Here is a 19,970-nt window from a genome sequence, read left to right as displayed (position 1 = left end):
GCAGGGTGGTGAGACCAGTGTGGGGACCAACAGTGGGAATTTTGTTTTATAAAATGTTTTCTGCTATAGCTAAGCTGCTTTTGTCTTCTCTTGTAAATTACAGCAGTATGACTATTAAAAAGAATTTTCTTGTTGCATGTTTTGTCAAAATTTTATTTCTGCTGTACTGTAGCTACATAATTCAATAACATGAAATGGTTACCTGTAAACACATAACAAAACATTCTTAATATTCCCTGCTGAAATTGGAGGGGGGGGTGTCTAATATACCCATTGTCATCAAAAATTATAGTTATTATTATGGGACACTTCAGCCTGGAACAGGGCTTGCTTCTTTAGGAAAGAATTCAAAGTAAAGAATTATATTGTATTCTAGCCACTCTATTATTTAAATAAAGGAAAGACACCAAAAATTTTTGTAAGTATGGCAATAAGACTGCAAATTTATTTAAGGGAAAGTTAATGGAAATTCACCAAGGCAGTGTTATATTTTTCTTTTAAAACACTATTTATTAATAACTACTAATAACATATTAGTCAAATCATACCCAACTATGGGCCAATGTACGTGTGTGAAAGAGAAAAAGACAGAGAGATAGCGAGAGAGAGGGAGAGAAAGAGAGTCACACTATTACAGCTTAGGCACAACTCTGGAAAGTCATTCCAAAGTTGAATCTTAGAAATTAATTGTCCAAACGCAGGCTTTTAAACTGATTCGCAGAAATAATATCGAAGAGAGAGACTGAGTGACTGGACTGCCGAAAACTCAAATCGTTGTTGAGTTTCTTCCAGAGAAATATCCTTTCATACGAATGGTTGCCACAACTCCCTTTTCCTTGCATAAGGGAAACAAAATGCGTGACTTCAACAATGCTTTCAAAACCCAGGTGCAGGTCAATCAAAATGACCATTACTTTGGTCATGATCCGATGCAGCAATTCTCCTTTTCCTGACAGAGAGAATCAGCTGAATTGTCCATTATCACACAGAGTCATTCCTGCTCTAGGTTCGATGAGATGGCCACTGGCCAATAATGCACTGTTCCTTCAGTGTTCCACACACATGACACTCTCACCATCTGTGTCCCTGGAAAAAGCAAAAAATGTTCTTTCTCCTCTTCAAAGTAGCAAATTTGGGTACAGCCTGTACTAGCTGTTGCCACCCAGACTTTCTACAGCTGTAAATGATTGCAGCCTGCACCAGCCCTTAAAGTGATATTCACACTAAATGAAATGGGAGCTCATAATAGTACACACATTATAAAAGATTGTAGGATTAGTAGCATGTGGGAAAAAAAAGCATGTGCAATTCTCAGGTACGCTAGTAACTTGGTTGATGTATTATAAGGTGCAAAAAGTACCCACTGGGCACAAACTTGCATATATCATAAGAGAACCAGAGACTCAAATGGAAGATAAAAATGATCCAGTGCTAATATTTGGAAATCACAGCCTAAAAGGCTAGAAATATATTTAGTAATAACTGCCAAAACAGAATTGTGGGAACATCTGAAAATATTTAATCGGACTAATGGCAAAGAGCAGATACAGGTCTACCACAGTGGAGAGCATCATGGTCTGGTATGGGGACACCAGAACCACCAAGCATAAAGCTCTCCATAAGGTAGTGGACACTGCCCAAGCCACGACAGGCAAAACCATCCCCACCATCGAGAACATCTAGGGGAATGCTGCCATCAGAGAGCAGCAGGAATCATTGAGGATCTACATCACCCAATGTTCACTCTGTTTTTGCTGCTACCATCAGGAAAGAGGTGCTTGTAACACCAGGTTCAGAAACAGCTGTTACCCCCCCTCACCCTCAACAACAAACTCAATCAGGGACTCATTTAAGGATGCATACTTTTGCACTCTTTTTCCCTTCTCTGTATTGTACTGTTGGTTTACATTTCTTTATTTGTTTACATGTACATTGTGTAGTTTTTTTTGCACCACCAATAAGTGGTAATTCTGCCTCGCCTGCAGGAAAAAGAACCTCAAGGTTGTATGTGATGTCATGTATGTACTTTGACAATAAATCTGAAATCTGAGCATGATGGGCTGAAGGATCTTTGTGGAATCACTGAAATGTCTTGACAAAAGGCTACAGCCTGAAACTTTGATCTTTTCTCTCCACAGATGCCACCTTACCCCCTGAGACCCTCCAGCTTCTCACTGATTACCCAAGATTCCTGCAACTACTAGAATGAGGGGGCATAACTTCAAGAGTTGAGGGAATTTTCTGCTCATCAAAGCAATAGAGGCAGCCAAATTAAATGCATTTATGACTCAGACACATCGATTTTAGACAAGGGTTAAGTGGAGCTGAGCCTTCAGACAGGCAGTCTTCAGGATCTTTGAACGGTAGAGCAGATTTGATGGACTAGATGGCCTACCCTACTCCTATTTTTTAAAAAAATCTTAGTTTATGTTTTATCTGCAGTTCTTTTATTTTGCTAAAATCATTATAACATCCTACAACTTAACCATAGTTTACTGTTTCTTGCAAAAACAACAATGATTCACATGCTCTTTTAAGGTTATCTTGAAGAGTTACTGTCCTGGACGCTGGCCATGAAAACTTTGAACAGCAAAAAATAAAACCATCACAAGACGCTGAAAAGCATCAGGCAGCAAAAATTACATAGACATCTGAAGTTTAGGAGATTATAATCAAAATGAATTCAAGTCAGGAGACTAACCAATTATGATGTAGATTGTGTTTTATTCTACTGCGTAAATTATATAGCATAAAATAAATATGATTGGCTTTTGTATTTTCAGCTTATTATGAAACAATGGTTAGGCTTCATTTCACTAACTTTAGAGAAGCTGGAATAAAACAAATGATAAGACTCAAAGGTGGTTCAGGTCACAAGAGAGTATAACTGTAATATCCCAACTTGCCACCATTGATATAAACTGCACCAAACCAGTATGTGTGCATTAAAAAAATTAAATTTAGACAAGCATCACATCACATTCTTTGAGATGGTGACAGGTAAAATAGATGGGGGAGAGCCAGTGGATGTAGTGCACCTGGATTTCCAAAAGGTCTTCGAGAGGTCCCACATAAACGACTGGCATGCAAAATCAAGGCTCGTGGGATTGGGGGCAAGGTATTGATGTGGATTGAGAACTGGCTGGCAGATAGAAGACAGAGAGTTGGGATAAACGGCTCCTTTTCTGAGTGGCAGGCGGTGACCAGTGGGGTGCCACAGGGATCTGTACTGGGGCCCCAGCTGTTCACAATTTACATTAATGATCTAGATGAGGGGATTGGATGCAATATCTCCAGATTTGCAGATGACACTAAGCTAGGAGGGGTTGTGCACTGAAGAGGGGGTCAGGAAGCTCCAGTGTGATTTGGATAAATTGAGGGACTGGGCAGATACATGGCAAATGCTCTACAATGTGGATAAATGTGAGGTTATCCACTTTGGTAATACAAATTGGAGGGCAGATTACTATTTGAATGGCAATAGATTGGGAGATGGGGAAGTGCAGAGAGATCAAGGGGTTCTTGTGCACCAGTCACTGAAGGCGAGCATGCAGGTACAGCAAGCGGTTAAAAAGGCAAATGGTATGTTGGCCTTCATATCAAGAGGGTTTGAGTATAGGAATAAGGATACCTTACTGCAGCTGTACAGAGCCTTGGTGAGACCACACCTGGAGTATTGTGTGCAGTTTTGGTCACCTTATCTGAGGAAGGATGTTCTTGCAATGGAGGGAGTGCAGAGGCGATTCAGCAGGTTGATACCTGGAATGGCAGGAATAACTTATGAGGAAAGATTGCCCAATTTGGGATTGTACTTGCTGGAGTTTAGAAGATTGAGAGGGGATCTCATAGAGATATAAAATTCTGGCAGGACTGGACAGAATGGATGCAGAAGGGATGTTTCCAATGGTGGGAGAGTCCAGAACCCGGGGCCATGGTTTGAGGAGAATAGGCAAACAGTTTAGAACTGAGATGAGGAGGGATTTCTTTACCCAGAGGGTGGTGAATCTGTGGAATTCATTGCCACAGAGAGCAGTAGAGGCAGGTTCATTGAATATATTTAAGAGGGAATTAGATATATTTCTTCAGTATAAGGGAATTAGGGATTACAGAGAGAAGGCGGGGGACGGGGTACTGAACTTTAAGATCAGCCATGATCTCATTGAATGGCGGAGCAGGCTCGAAGGGCCGAATGACCTACTTCTGCTCCTATCTTCTATTAACGAAATGTATGCCGCTCAATTTACACCCAATCAACAACCTATAACCCCGGTACACTTCAAATGGTACCCATCATGTATTTAACTACAAATACAATAAATTTTGAATAATAGATAGAATGACATTTATTAATGAAAAGGTTTTAAAATAAAAGTCTACCCAAACTGCTCCCTTCTGTTTTCGATTAAGTTATACAAATAGGCTAAATTATTTGGTTTAATGTGGGTTCAATTAACTCCACTACTGTTGTGAACAATTTATCAATGAAACAATGTAGACTTTGGGATTGTTAAGAAAAAAAAAAATTATATAGGATTACATCCAATCTCAAGAATTCTTGAAGGACTTTACAACAAATCTAATATCTTAAATATAGTCACATCCAATTTACATGGAGTGAATTCCTACACGGATCACTTAAGGCGCTAATTGCAGGGTAAATATTACAATACTTCCCTCTCTTATTCAAAATAGTGATTTAGAATTCTAGCTGTGTATTTGAAATGACAGTGCGCACTCCATCAGTTTTTTGGAGTGACAGCCAAGATTTATTCAAAATTGTTCTCCAGTTCACATTTACATTTGCAACATGTAACTTACACTGGTTTGGTATCCAGAGAGAAGAGACCTTTCATCCTTAGTTTGTCTTCATATATTTGTAAACTTAGGAATTCTTCATATGTATTCTGGAAAAGATTAAATGAAGAATAATGTTTATGAATTGTTGAGATTATATTCCAATACAAAAGTGAAATTCTATTTTGTGCATTTGCTATCAGGAATAAAGCTTGTATACAAGACACTATGCCCATCAGAAAATATATCTGGAAAGGGTGGCTTTAGTTTTGATTTAGGTTAAGTATTTCATGAAAGTTGAAACAGCCATGAAAGACCTAAGTGGAATACAGAAAAGCACTGGAGAAACTCAGCCGGTCATGAAATCTCTATAGGAAGCAAAGGGATATAGCCAATGTTTTGGGCCTGAGCGCTTCATCAAGGTATGCACAAAAAGAAGACAGGCACCCGAATAAAAAGGTGGGGGGAGGGGAGTCTATAAATATTGAACTCAGTATGTGCACATATACAAGATCAGTTAAGAATACACAACTAAGTTACATCGAAAACATCTATCAGATACTGTTGGGTCCCATTTATTTAACTTTTGCGGTGTAATGTATAGTCTGTGTAACCAATTATATTGTATCATACGTAGCCTCGTATTTATTGTATTTCTCATCGTTCCAGAACATAATTTCTCCCATGTTTCCTTTTTTATCTTTATATTTAAATCTTGTTCCCATTTTTGTTTAGTTTTACCATTTTTTCCTCATTCTCCTTTTCTTGCAGTTTAATATACATATTTGTAATAAATCTTTTGATTAACATTGTATCTGTAATCACATATTCAAGGTTACTTCCCTCTGGTAAACTCAAATTGCTTCCTAATTTATCCTTCAAGTAGGATCTCAGTTGGTAATATGCCAGCGCTGTATCTCCAGTTATATTGTACTTATCTCTCATTTGTTCAAAGGATAAGAATCTACTTCCTGAAAAACAATTTTCTATTCTTTTAATCCCTTTTTTTTCCCATTCTCTAAAGGAAAGGTTATCTATTGTAAAAGGGAGTAGCTTATTTTGCGTCAATATTAGTTTTGGTAATTGATAATTTGTTTTATTTCTTTCTACATGAATCTTCTTCCAAATATTGAGGAGATGATGTAATACTGGAGAAGTTCTATGTTGTACCAATTTTTCGTCCCATTTATATAATATGTGTTCAGGTATCTTTTCCCCTATTTTATCTAATTCTAATCTTGTCCAGTCTGGTTTTTCCCTTGTTTGATAAAAATCTGATAGGTATCTTAATTGTGCGGCTCTATAATAATTTTTAAAGTTTGGCAATTGTAAGCCTCCTTGTTTATACCATTCTGTCAATTTATCTAGTGCTATCCTCGGTTTCCCCCCTTTCCATAAAAATTTCCTTATTATTTTTTTTAACTCTTTGAAGAATTTTTCTGTCAGTTGTATTGGCAGTGCCTGAAATAAGTATAATATCCTTGGAAAAATGTTCATTTAATACAGTTTATCCTTCCTATCAGTGTTAGAGGTAGATCTTTCCAATGCTCTAAATCGTCCTGTAATTTTTTCATTAGTGGATTATAATTGAGTTTATATAATTGGCCTAGGTTTTTGTTTATTTGTTTATTTGAAATGGGAACAACAATTCATGCAATCTGGACATGTGAGAGAGTAGAAACATTTTGGGATGATCTCAATCAGATATTAAATAAAATAACAGAAAACAATATACCAAAGAATCCAGAGATCTTTCTCCTAAGTAACATAAAAAACAAAGAATTTGGAATTGATTTGGAGGATGCACAAAAAAGATTTGTTAAGATAGCCCTAGCCGTAGCAAAAAAATGTATTATGTCAACCTGGAAATTGGAAGATAATTTGAAAATACAACAATGGTATATAGAAATGAATAAATGTATTCCATTAGAAAAAATAACATATAGTTTAAGAAATAATATTGAAATATTCGAACAAGTATGGGAGCCTTACATTAAATACAATAGCGAAAACCTACCGGGGACAAACATTACCTAAGTTGATGGAAGGAGAAGGAAAGAAAAGAATTGACTCAGTGGAATTTCTGGTGTATTTTTGTTGAGTGACAACATTGTCTGACTGGTTTAATGCAACCTAGATTGTATACCTAAAATGGATGAGAGGGGGGGGTGGGGGGGGGGGTGGCTTGGGAGGAGGGAGGGGGGGGGGGGAGAAAAAGGCACTGTATATGTGTGAAAAAGAAAAAGTGTATATCATGGCTAATGTGATTTATGGTGTGAAAAAAAAAAAATACACAACTAAGTTTAAGAACATTTAGAATCTAACACAAAAGATGCAAATCATGTAGAAATGCTATAAGATCACTGTTGCTTGATATCTAATACATTTGTTTTTCTTAAAACTGTAGGCAGGATTAATCTGAAAGAGCTCATTCAAGAACAAAAACAATGATGATAAAAGAGTCACAAAGAAAGAATATTGTGACATATCATTATCCTCCAACTAGTTCTATTCTATTGCAACAATATCAAATTAAAATACAATAAAATGTTTAATTGAATAATTTATATATAATGTCCCATAAAACTTTTTGTCAATCTTAATTAGATTTGGATGCTTATCATTGTCTCAGTCAGCTGGCTCGTTGACCAATTGGACAGCATGTTACAGTGGATTGCTTTTGAAAAAACTGCCAATATTTATGGAAACTGGACAACAATTTTAAGTGCTAGCAAAAAGTGACTCGCATGTCTGCACATTGGGAGTAAATAAGATCAAAATCAGTTGCAATCCCCTTTGCTGGATACCTTCCTAATAACCTCCCAGCTGTAATCACATACCTTTGACTCTTAAGAACATTGGCTGAAGTTTCACTGTGACAATCCCCTTAAAAGAGAGTTGCTTTGGAAATTGACAAACAATCCCTTCTATTGATACTTGTGCAACTATACACTAGTAATCAATGTAGTTGTCACAATGAGATAGACAACAGACTCGCCAAGGCAAATAGCGCCTTTGGAAGACTACACAAAAGAGTCTGGAAAAACAACCAACTGAAAAACCTAACAAAGATTAGCGTATACAGAGTTGTTGTCATACCCACACTCCTGTTCGGCTCCGAATCATGGGTCCTCCTCCGGCATCACCTACGGCTTCTAGAACGCTTCCACCAGCGTTGTCTCCGCTCCACCCTCAACATTCATTGGAGCGACTTCATCCCTAACATTGAAGTACTCGAGATGGCAGAGGCCGACAGCATCGAATCCACGCTGCTGAAGATCCAACTGCGCTAGGTAGGTCACGTCTCTAGAATGGAGGACCATCGCCTTCCCAAGATTGTGTTATATGGCGAGCTCTCCACTGGCCACCGAGACAGAGGTGCACCAAAGAAGAGGTACAAGGACTGCCTAAAGAAATCTCTTGGTGCCTGCCACATTGACCACCGCCAGTGGGCTGATCTCGTCTCAAACCGTGCATCTTGGCGCCTCACAGTTCGGCAGGCAGCAACCTCCTTTGAAGAAGACCGCAGAGCCCACCTCACTGTCAAAAGACAAAGGAGGAAAAACCCAACACCCAACCCTAACCAACCAATTTTCCTTTGCAACCGCTGCAACCGTGTCTGCCTGTCCCGCATCGGACTTGTCAGCCACCAACGAGCCTGCAGCTGACGTGGACTTTACCCCTCCATAAATCTTCATCCGCGAAGCCAAGCCAAAGAAAGAAATAAAGAAAGTTGTCACTGATACTTCAAGCCTCCCCAAACCAGCGATTGGGAATGGAGCACCCTGATTTTGTACCATTATAACTATGCAAAAGACAATAAATAAATATTCATGACAACTGGCCCTCATAAACACCATTCTTGACAATACTGTGGAAGGATGGTTATTGAATTGAATGATTGTGTATTTTCTGACTTATGGTCAATTTCAACTTATGGTGACTGAAAAACAGAACCCATTTGTTACCTAGGAGTACCTGTGCTTTGCTTTTCATTGTTAGGGCACATGAAGACAATCTTCACTTTCTGTGAGTTAACAGAAAGAGTCACAGAATTATGGTCTTGTGGAATGAAATGAATCAAATGAAGATCAGATTCCATGATGGTGGGCATTGCAGGAAGAGGCCAAGATGTATTTGGACACCCAGTTGAATACGACTGCACACACTTCAGCCGTCTTTTTAGGATCTTTGTGGAACAGAATGAATACAGACATAATGATCCAAGTAGACTCAGAGGCACCAAGCCTGGAAATAATATTCAAGTAAAAAGCAAATTACTTGTGGGCATTCCACATTAATGCAAGAAAAAGCAATGCAATCATAATACATAGATAAATTCCAGGACTGAATTCATGGCACTTTAGCAGTGCAAACATTGAAAACGCTGATGGAAGCACTGACCCTTGCGGCAAGCTGGTTATGAGCATTAATGTTCAGCTTGTCTTATTGCTGTGACAGATAAAGAACTTGAGGTCTATCTGTCAGGGCGCTGACAATCCAGAGATTTTATGAAATAGAAATGCAGGAGGAACTCAGTTGGTCTTGCAGCGTCCATTGGAGGTAAAGATGTATAACTAACATTTCAGGCCTGAGCCCTTCTTCAAGGCCAGAAACGCTGATTATATATCTTTACTTCCTATGGATACTGTGACCTGCTGAGTTCCTCTTGCTTTTCTGTGTTTTTACTACAATCACAGAGTCTGCAGACTTTTGTGTTTTGCAGAGATTTCATGAAGATTTTTTTAATGTTTCAGAATAGCAAGTTAACATAGAGATGGACTAATTCATTAGTTGAGAGAAATGGCAGTCAGCAAGAAATTTGCTCACTTCTTTTTGACCAGGTTTCAAGTTGAAGAATAAATGTTAAGGATTAATTTGGTTACTTCCTCTCATTGGTGTATGATCATGCTCTTAATTTTTGAGTCTATTTCGACAATGGTACAAAATTTACCAAGAGACGGTGGAAAAGTTTTGAGACCAAATACAGTACATGGTTTTGAGTGGAAAACTATGCCACACTGCACTGTAATAGGGTTTGTAGGATTATGTTCCTAATTTTGACATTTCCTGTAGATATTATCAAGGAAGAAATGACAAAGGGTGCTCACCAGTTTTCATCTTATTTTAACTTCTTATTATGGCAGTGTTCTTTGACAAGACTGGAAACTAAAATAGATTACAGAATTCTGAGCAGAATTTAGAAATAAAAAGGGAATGATTACTGTGAAAGGTCTGTATTATAGGCTCCAAATAGTCAACAGGAATTAGGAGAACAGATGAATAGGGAAATTCAGATAACTGCAAGAAAAATATGGGAAGCTCTTAACTTCTTGAATATTGATAGTACAAAGAGCTTGGACGGGGTGGAATTTGTTAAATGTGTCCAAGAGTTTTCTCAATCAATATATCAATGACCCTACAAGAGAGGGAGCAAGATTGGACCTCCTCCGAGGGAACGAGATGCGGCGTGACTGAAGAAACAGTTGGAGAGCACTTTGGATCCAGTGACAAGAACTCCAATAGTTTTAAAATAATTATGGGAAATGGGGCTGGGGCAAGAGCAATTATTCAGGAACTTGAAATTGTTGGGAGAAGAGGTTTGCAAGTAAAGGGACAGATGGAAAGTGGGATGTTTTTAATAATGAGCTGGCAAAAGTTCAGGCACTGTATGCTCGGATGAAGGGCAAGGCCAGTAAGTTTAGGGTTGACAAGCAAATATTAAGGCTCTGATCAGGAAAAGGCTTGTCAGATTTAAGAAGTCTGAATCAAGAAAGTCCTGCAGTTCCTGTACTCAAGGAAATCAGGAAGTCAGAAAGAGGGGATGAGATGGACCTGACGGACAGGAAAATGGAGAATTCCAAGAGATTTTACAGTTATTTTAATATTAAAAGTCAAATTTATTGTCATCTGATTGCACAAGTACAACCCAGTCCTCAGTGCAAAACAAGCAGATACATAACCAAACATAACACACATACAAATACATACTGTATGCATACTGTATGAATACAAGTGTCTCGGATAGTTAGTGTGAACAGTTCCTTTGGTCATTCAGCATTCTCACTGCCCTGAGAAGAATCTGCTTCTCAGCCTGGAGGTGCTGGTTCTGATTCTCCTGTGTCTCTTTCCTGACAGAATCAGCTGAAAGATGCTGTGTGCAGGGTGAAAGGGGTCCTCAATGATTTTGCACACCCTCTTCAGACAACAGGTGGCTTGGGAGAGAATTAGTCCCATTAGAGTTCAACCACAAGAGATGGTTGGGATCTTGAATGAATATTTCTCATCAGCTTTTCTGTGGAGAACATGAAAGGCAAGGAATTTGAAGAAACAAGTGGTGAGGTGCTGAACCATATTAGAACTACCAGGAAGGAGGTCTCAAGAGCATATTGATCTGGCTGCATGACTGGCATTACAGTTTGCGCGACACAATTACAGTGACCTGGGTTTGAATTTAGTGTTGTTTGTATGGAGTTTGTACATTCTCCCAAAGTCTGTATGGGTTTCCTTTGGATAGTCCAGGTTCCTCTTACCTTTCAACACATATGGGGGTTGTAGGTTAATTGGGTGGCATTGACTCATGGCTGAAAGGGCCTATTATCTTGCTGCATGTCTAAATTTAAATTTAAAATTTAAATTGCATCCTCGCACCTTCTTGGAAACTGGAGAGGAAACTGCAAAGGCCCTTACTGATATCTTTCAATATCTTTATTCTCAGGTGAAGTGCTGGAAGATTGAAGGATCTGTGGCAGCTCACCACAAGGCAGGCGAACCAGCCCTGCTTGTAAGCCACGCGGCGGGGCAGCCGGTCAAAATGAAGCTGTCGGGGATTTCCCTTCCTTCCAGCACGGGGCTCAGAAACTGGCGCTGGGAGACCATGTGATTCCCAGGTGACATCAGCACCCTCCAGCGCGGTTCTCAGCTAGGTCCGGGCTGAGAGTATAAGTGCAGCCCAGCAGCCTGCAATAAACTAGTCTGCTCACTGAGCTCAACCCGTCTGGTTGTGTGTGTCATTGCAGAAGCAGTGTAGCCACCGCTACAGGTCATTAATATTGTATCATTATAGCAAAAGGGCAGAAAGGACGTGTCAGGCAACTACAGGCCAATGAACTTGGCATCAGTGGTTGGAAAATTGCTGGATTCTGAGAAACAGGATCTACTGGTATTTGGATATTCAGGCATTGATTGAAGGAAGTCATCATTGATTTGTGCACAGCAGATCGAACCTCACAAATCTGATAAAGTTTATTGAGGATGTGACCAAGAAGGTTAAGGAGGACAGAACAGTGGATTTTGTATACATGGACGCCTGTGACAAGGCCTTGCAATGACAGGTTAGCCTGGAAAGTTAAATCACATGGGGGCCAAGGTGAGGTGGGCTGTTGGATTCAAAACTGGTTTTGTGGAAGGAGATAAGGGGCAGTAGTGAAAAGTTGTCTTTCTGAATGCAGGGGTCATACTGGATCCACTGCTATTTGTTCGGTTTGTTATCTGCATTAACAATTTAGATGGCAATGTTATAAACTGGATTAGAAAATTTGTAGATGACACCAAAATTGGTGGTGTAGTGGGTGGTTACAATGGATATCTAAGTTTGTAACAGGATCTAGATCAGTTGGGCAGGTAGGCTAAAGAGAGGCAAATGATATTTAACTTTAACAAGTGTGAGGTTTTGCACTCCGGTAAATCAAACCAGGGCAGGACTTGCATGGTGAATCGTAGGGCCCTAAAGAGTGTTGTAGAACAGAGAGAACTAGGGGTACAGGTGCACATTTCCAGGAAAGCGGCATTGCAGGTGGATAACATGCTGAAGGAGTATGGCTCACTGGCATTCATTGGGCGAGGTATAGAGTACACAAGTTGGGAACTCATGATTCACAAGTACATGGTCTTGGTGAGACCACACTTCAAATACTGTGTGCAGTTCTGGTTGTCCAGCTACGAGGAGGACAGCAATAAATTGGAAGGAGCCCAGTGGAGATTCACTCTGATGTTGCTGGGATTGGAGGGGTTAGGTTATAGGGGGAGGTTGAATATGCTGAGTCATTATTCCCTAGAATCTGCGGGGTTATCTTAGAGGTTTATAAAATTATGAGGGAAATGGAGAAAGTGAATTCTCAGTATTTTTCTCTGGGTAGATGATTCTAGAATGAGAGCAGGGTTTCAGGTAAGGCTGGAAAGGTTTAGGAGGGACCAGAGAGGACATTTTTTTCATTCAAGGATACCCACATCAGGAATAAGCTGCAAGCAGAAACTGCAGAAGCAGACATAACAACAACATTCAAAAGACATTTGGACTGATTTATGGATAAGAAGAGCTTGGATAATGACCAAGAGCGGGCAAATCAGATTAACCCAGAATACCATTTTGGACAGCTTGTTGAGTTGGGTCGAAGGGCCTGTTCTATGGTGTAAGCAGTGTTTATAATGGTTTCTGTTTCTAAAATAAAATGAAGGCTTTCCTTTTAATAATCTGAATTATTTCACACATTTTCAATAGGAAATTGATTCAAGCTAATTTAGAGCAGTAATCAGATGTAAATTGATGATGGATCAAAAAAGAGACAACAGTTTGGTCTAAAAGTTGCATGTTAAGTGCAGTGTGAAATAAAAGGACAGTGATGGTGAGTTTTATGTGGGAGAATTATAAATCTATTAAGGTTCAGACAACAAATGGCATGCTTTCTAAATTTGAAAGTAAACTCAGAATGCAATAGCAGCCTTAGAGAGAAGTCACGTGCTTTGTATATTACTTGACAGATGAGATAACATTGCAAAGGCATATCATTAATGTAAATCAATAAATACTGTATATCTTTTTAATGTGGCGATCTAACAAACATCAAGAAAAAGGGATTTTAAAATCCAAAAATTATAAAAAGGTATCTCCCTTATACCCAGTACAGGGAAAGTCATGAAAAAGATCTCCCTCAATTGCCCCCTTGTACTGGATGAAGAGCTTCTCACTGAATTGCAACATGGATTCTATCCATTATTCTCAATCATTAAAAAAAACTATGTAATCAGATCTTACGAAAAGTAAATATTTAGTGAAACAATTAGTGATTAATCAGCAATGGCTTTCTTTTCCAGCTTGAGAATTACTGGAGATGGATTAGATACAGATAAATAGGAAGTCAAGTCCTAAGATTATTCCAACCCAGTCCGCTTTAAGCAAATTTGGATTCAGACATCCATTTTTTATTCTTGAATACTTCAGTTTAAAATTATTTTCTAAAAATGTAAAAGTTCACAGAAAGCTGTGAAAACATATCATTTAAGACAGTTTGAAAGTTTAAATGACGATTGAATGGAAAATTAAGCATAATTTTCCAGATATGCACTGTATTCTGCCCACCCATGCAAGGAGCTGACAGTGCCACATTTCAGCTACATCATCCTCTCCGACAGCTAAAATGTGGTGTTGCATCCTCTTCAGAGAAAATTTGTGTCTGCACTATGAAGCATTGTACATTATTTCTCGCCACTGCAGGGGTTCAAGTCCATATGGAACCTTCGCAAATATTACCACAGATCAAACAGGCAGCATTTCAAGGCAGATTTGACATACCTATTTAAATGAACAGCAGGGGACCTTGAGCTGCCTCAGGCTGTAAGAGAATAAAACTGCAGAGAAGCCTTTACTGCAGTCCCATTACTCAGCAAAGGCACTTTCTGCATTTATCATTCATTTCATTTTCAGCTCGGGCAATAAGCTCATTTGCCCAAGGTCAATGAAGAGTGAAAGGGTTTCAAGAAATTAATGCGCCTGACAAGCCAAGATTTTGTCCTGTAGCTCTGCTCGGAAACTACAGAAGACCCAAAGTGAATTCCTAAAGGTTCAAAACCTATGTTATAATACATCCTTCAGACAGGTTTATGTAAGATTTTTGAATGTTAATATGTTAAATGGAACTTGACAGCCATCATCCAATGGAATGCTGTAAATCATAACCATCGATTAACTTAAACTAATTTTATTTATGTGCTCTCTAAAGGGGGAAATCAGTTACTAACACTTATAAAATAGTTCAAACTCAATGTAACGATTGGGTATAATCACCAATGGATAAGGTTTACTAAACATTTAGAAGTAACTCAAATTGAAAGAAACATGAAAATCACCCCAGCCAAGTTTTTAAACAGTTTTAACTGGAAGGATTCTTACTACACAGAATGTTTCCATAATGGATTAGATTTAAAGTAACCAGATTACATACTGTACATTGAAAAGACAAAATAATTTTTTTTTATGCAAGAGTAATCCATAAAATAAAAATAAGCCAATATTCTCCCCCATTTTCTTCCCTTATGCAATATTCACAGGTGAAACATTACTTTAAAATCTTAAAAGCCCATGCTTTATTTAGGTGAACTGAGATTACAAAGAAAATTTCAAGCTGGTCTATTCACAATGATAAAATTATTCTCCTAAAATTTGTCTTTACTTCAGTCCAGAGTAATTTCAAAGTATAAACTCAGCCAGGACCAACAAGGGTCTGCAACTTTGGTTCTTCGTAAGTCTCTCCGCTTATAATCAATAATTTGTGTTACAACACCCTCTCAGAAAGAGTGCATGTGCTTGTAAAGCCTTTGTGCCCTCTGATTTTATTGTTGACCAAGAATCTTGTCGATGTGGGCCCTTGTGATTTTATGTTTATCGCCATAATGACGATGAAATCATTCTTTTGCCCTTTTAAAACCTTGTTCTGGATTCATATATTTGGTAACTTTTGACTAGCTCCTTCACCTGCCCTCCAGTATACTGTTCCAGGCAGACGATCTTTAGCATTTTTAGTATTACTTTCAATGTGATCTTCAGAGGATTTCATGAAGGTCAGATATTGTAATGGGTTTCCATTAAAAACTGGAATTTTCTTCTTCGGGAAAACCATATGAACCTTGTTGCTGCGCTAACATAGCGGAAATTTCATTTTGTTTTGCTATGAGTGATATTATTTCGTCTTGTCCACTATGGCTTGTGACTTGTCGTCTTGTTGTGAATGGAGCTGGCTGAACTTGGACTGGTGCCTAAGGTGTAGGACCTTGAGTTGTCACTGATGGCATTGGTGGAGATCCTTGACTTGTCGCTGGCTCTTCAGCAAAACAAAGAGACATCAATTGCTGAGTATGATCAACTCGCATGGTGAACCATTTTGAAGTACTCTCCTTTCGGGGAGATTCATAAATTGTGCACTCAGAAGAGATTGAATGTTGCTAGCCCTTTCCACAGTGTTGGTCATTGACCGTTGAGCACTCGCAGCGCCACCCATGGCTCCTTGCTCGAGTAGACTCGTTTCTTGTGGCTGCGGTACCCATTGATCTGTTGGAATGTTATGTAATAGCTCTTTGGTTATTTCACTTTGTGACAGAGTATTTTGAGGTGGCTTGGGGGGGAATTGCTAGAGCAGTTAGCACGCACACATTTTAAAACACAGAATATTTGCAGAATGCTTTTTGCAAAAATGTAACAAAGTATCCTGAGTGGTAAGCATTTGCCTGTTAAGCAGCAAAGACTGGTGAACCTTGTTAATGCTAACTTCTGTGCACAGTAGAATTGCCTGCAACCAGTGAGATTGGACTGTGATCCAAAGAACTTTTCTAATCTTAAATATACATTACACACACCCATGCTTAGTATGGGGGAGTGGTGGGAGGGGGAATTAAGTAGTTAGGTAGGTTAAGTAATAAGTTAAAGTTTAATTCTGTTTTCTTGTTCAAATAGAATTAAAAACTACTTTTGTTTAAGTAACCCTGTGATGTGGTGAATATCCATTGCTGCTGGTTTTGGGGGTCCTCTGGATTCCGTAACAGATAGATCTTGCAGAAGCCTGAGCTAATGCTTTTACTTTGGCCATATTCATAGCATATTGTTCCTCTGGATCTAGTTTCTTCAATAATTTTTTTTGTTCTTCACTAGCCATTTGTAACTTCGGTTGCTGATTCTTCATTCCAGCCTCCATATCTTCTAAAGCACATCTTTTCTCCAACCATTCACATTGTGTACAGATAGTAGCCACGTCTGCTTGCACCTTAGCATGCATAGCTGATATGCTTGAAATATGCGAAGTTGTACTTGCTCTAGATGCCTTTGAAGATCTTCCTACGCTCATAACCTTGGAAATACTATCATCAGGATTCACATCTAAACTTTCCGACAGTGCTGATTGAGTCTCTATTTTCAGCATTTCACTCAGTACAGCATTAGTGGGGATTTGCAACGTACATTCACCTGTTCCAGTTCCACTAATCTTTAAGTCAGCTAATGAGGCCTGCCTTATTGGAGTCCTTTTTTTTGCTTGGTAGTTGAAGCCATTTCTTCAGTGGTGGCTGGCTCGAATCTCCTGCCAAGCGTTGTCAGTCCGCCATGCCAGCTCAACTCACGATCAAACAGTTCTTTGAGAAGAGCTGTTTGTTCAAGGTCTTTAGCCCAACAAGACTTCTTAACCATCTTGGATTATTTACACTGCAGCTGGATTTCTTCTGGCTTTGTTCTTGGGAACTGGAAATAAATTTATATCTTGCGTGGTCCCTTTAAGAGGATTTCTCTGGCTGGTATCTGTATTCTTCACACAGACTGGCTGGCATATCAGTTGTTTTTACAACTTTTCAAAACATTCTGCTGGGCTTCCTGTCAATTCTGCAAACTAGAACTCTTGTCTCTCTCCAAGGTTACAGGTGTCTGCAGTCAAACAGACAAGCTCTAACTGAGGCTGACAAAACAGACAACTGAACTTCTTGTCTTAAATGCTTCAGCTTTTAAATCAAGTTGTAATTGTTTCTTTCAGACAAATTTTACAAGCTTTTCTTTGAAAAAGAATATAGATAAGACTTTCCAAGTTCTAGTATTTCCCAATTTCAAAATGTGTCATCTTCAAACAACCGTAAGCGACAATATTCTGAATGACTATCTTATTAATTCAATAAATCAAACTTTGTAGTTGCAGTTGTAAGTAGCTTTAATTGGTTGATATAACGCATAAACCTTTTGCAACACTTCACATTGAGATTTTCATAACGATGAGTAAACAAAGCATATTGTATGATAACGATATTCAACTTTAAACAAATATAAAAGAAATAAACAATATAAGATTAATTCAAAAAGTATCTAAAGAGATACTTTTATGAATCTTCAAAGAATGAAAGCAAGCTCCCCATATGCCCAGGCATTATGATATATCATATTATAGTTACTGTAGTAACATTATAAACAACAATCTTTCTTAAAGGGATAATCATAATATTAACTACAAATCAAAAACACAAGGTTTTAACATTTACATGCAGGTAAAGGGCCCTGAAGCTAGGGGACAAGGTATGGGCAGACAAATGATGAATCAATTACAGGCAATGAGCGAGATAATTATGCTGTTTGTGTCTGTAAGGCGTGATGTTAATAACCATATAACAATTACAGCATAGAAACAGCCCACCTCGGCCCTTCTCGCCTGCACCAATTTGTTAATTTTAAAGGAGAGATGAAAAAAATATTAAGGAAGAAATGAAAAGATATATTAAAGTGATTGAAAAAGTTAAAGCACAAGTTCAGAAAGTTGAAGAAAATTTGCAAGAATGCCATGATAAAATTGAACAATACAAGGATGTTGTTAATATAATGGAAGATTCAGTAATGGCATGGGATGTCAAGAAGAGCTCTTACAAAAAACTTGATATATTAGAAACTCATAGTTGAAGAAATAATGTGAAGATTGTTGGGCTGATAGAAGATTTTGAAGGTTCTCATCGTAGTTTTTTTAAAAAAAAAATGGACCCAGAAGTCCTGTGGTCTGATAACTTTCCGAATGGAATTGAATTAGATAGAGTACATAGGGCCAATAGAAAGAAGCCATTGCCTGAATAGATACCATACTCTGCCTTGATTAGATGTTTGCGATATCAAGATAAAGAGAGAATATTGAGAGTGGCTGTCCAGAATTCTTGCCAACATCAGGGCCCATTGATAGGAAAGTATTATTTTAAGCAGGTACAAGTATGGCAATTGTGAAAACTGCTACACTTAAAGTGTTCTTGGGAGATAATCAAGCAAGATTCTTTGTAAATGATATGGAAGCTTTGGAATTTGCTAATTCTCTTCTAAGTAATGAGAACTTTAACATGTCAGTGTGCAAAGTTTGGATAGTCAACAATCCAAGAAGATACAAGCTACAAAGAAAGAGTTGATCTTAAAGATGAACAAGTCAATAGAGATCGTGAAGTGGCTGCCTATGTCTATAAATGAACCGTTTTAAAATTTATATAATGATTGTTCCCTCGGTGGGGGGGAGGGGGGGTGGTAGCAGAAGATTTTTCTTCCTTCTTAACTATTATGTGTGACTTAGTGGCACAAGCCATTTCCAGCTCAATCGAGTGGGATAGTACTGGTTTTTCTTTGACAGAACTCTCTTTTTTTTGGGGGGGGGGTGTTTTTATAAGTTTTTTTTTTCTTTACTTTCTTTCTTTGGAAGGAGATGTCAAGTGTGGTCAACAGTTAAGATTTAGGAGGCCCAAGAGGAGAGGCAAAGGGGAGTTCTGAATTTTTGGGAAGTAAATCAATGGCTACTAGTAGGGTTTTTTAATTTGTAAGTTTTAATATAAATGGGTTTAATAATACAACCAAGAGGGTTTTTATAAGCTTATTTTAAGAAAATTAAAGATTATGTTGCTTTCTTGCAAGAGCCTATTTAACAGAGAAGGAACATTAGAAATTAAAAAGACTAGGTCAAGTGGTAGCTTCAACATATAATTCTAAAGCAACAGGTTTGGCGATATTTATTAAGAATACATTACTATTAAAATTCAAAGGGTGCTCACTGATTCTGTGGGGAGATTTGTCTTGATCCATTGTCAAATTTATTGTGAAATGTGGACAAATGAGTATTTATGCACCAAATGTTGATGATGAAAGAATTATTTGTGAAAAAGTATTGATAGGAGGGGATTTTAATTGTTGTCTTGATCCTGTTTTGAATAAAATGACAAGATCAGTTATTCAAGCTAAAGCAGCAAAGGTAACTGAGTGTAATGAAAGAGTTGAACTTGATAGATATTTGGCAAAAGTTAAATCCTAAAGAAAGGGATTATTATTTTCATTCACATAGGCATGATTCTTATTCTAGAATACTTATTTTTGATATCAGCGCAACTGCATGGAATGGTTATGCATGTGGATTATG

General features: G+C 38.2%; 1 protein-coding gene across 1 annotated transcript in view; it reads right to left on the bottom strand.

Annotated features, from left to right (window-relative positions):
* The window catches only part of mrps9 (mitochondrial ribosomal protein S9), a 101,665-nt gene that overhangs the window by 27,629 nt on the left and 54,066 nt on the right, over window positions 1–19,970 (bottom strand). Inside the window, exon 6 of the mRNA XM_069891116.1 lies at window positions 4,819–4,904. Coding sequence (XP_069747217.1) covers window positions 4,819–4,904 — 86 coding nt within the window. The remainder of the gene's footprint in view (window positions 1–4,818; window positions 4,905–19,970) is intronic.

Source organism: Narcine bancroftii, chromosome 7, assembly GCF_036971445.1.
Source record: "Narcine bancroftii isolate sNarBan1 chromosome 7, sNarBan1.hap1, whole genome shotgun sequence".
Taxonomy (NCBI): domain Eukaryota; kingdom Metazoa; phylum Chordata; class Chondrichthyes; order Torpediniformes; family Narcinidae; genus Narcine; species Narcine bancroftii.
The sequence above is the reverse complement of the archived record's forward strand: the minus strand, read 5'-3'. Positions and strand labels throughout refer to the sequence as shown.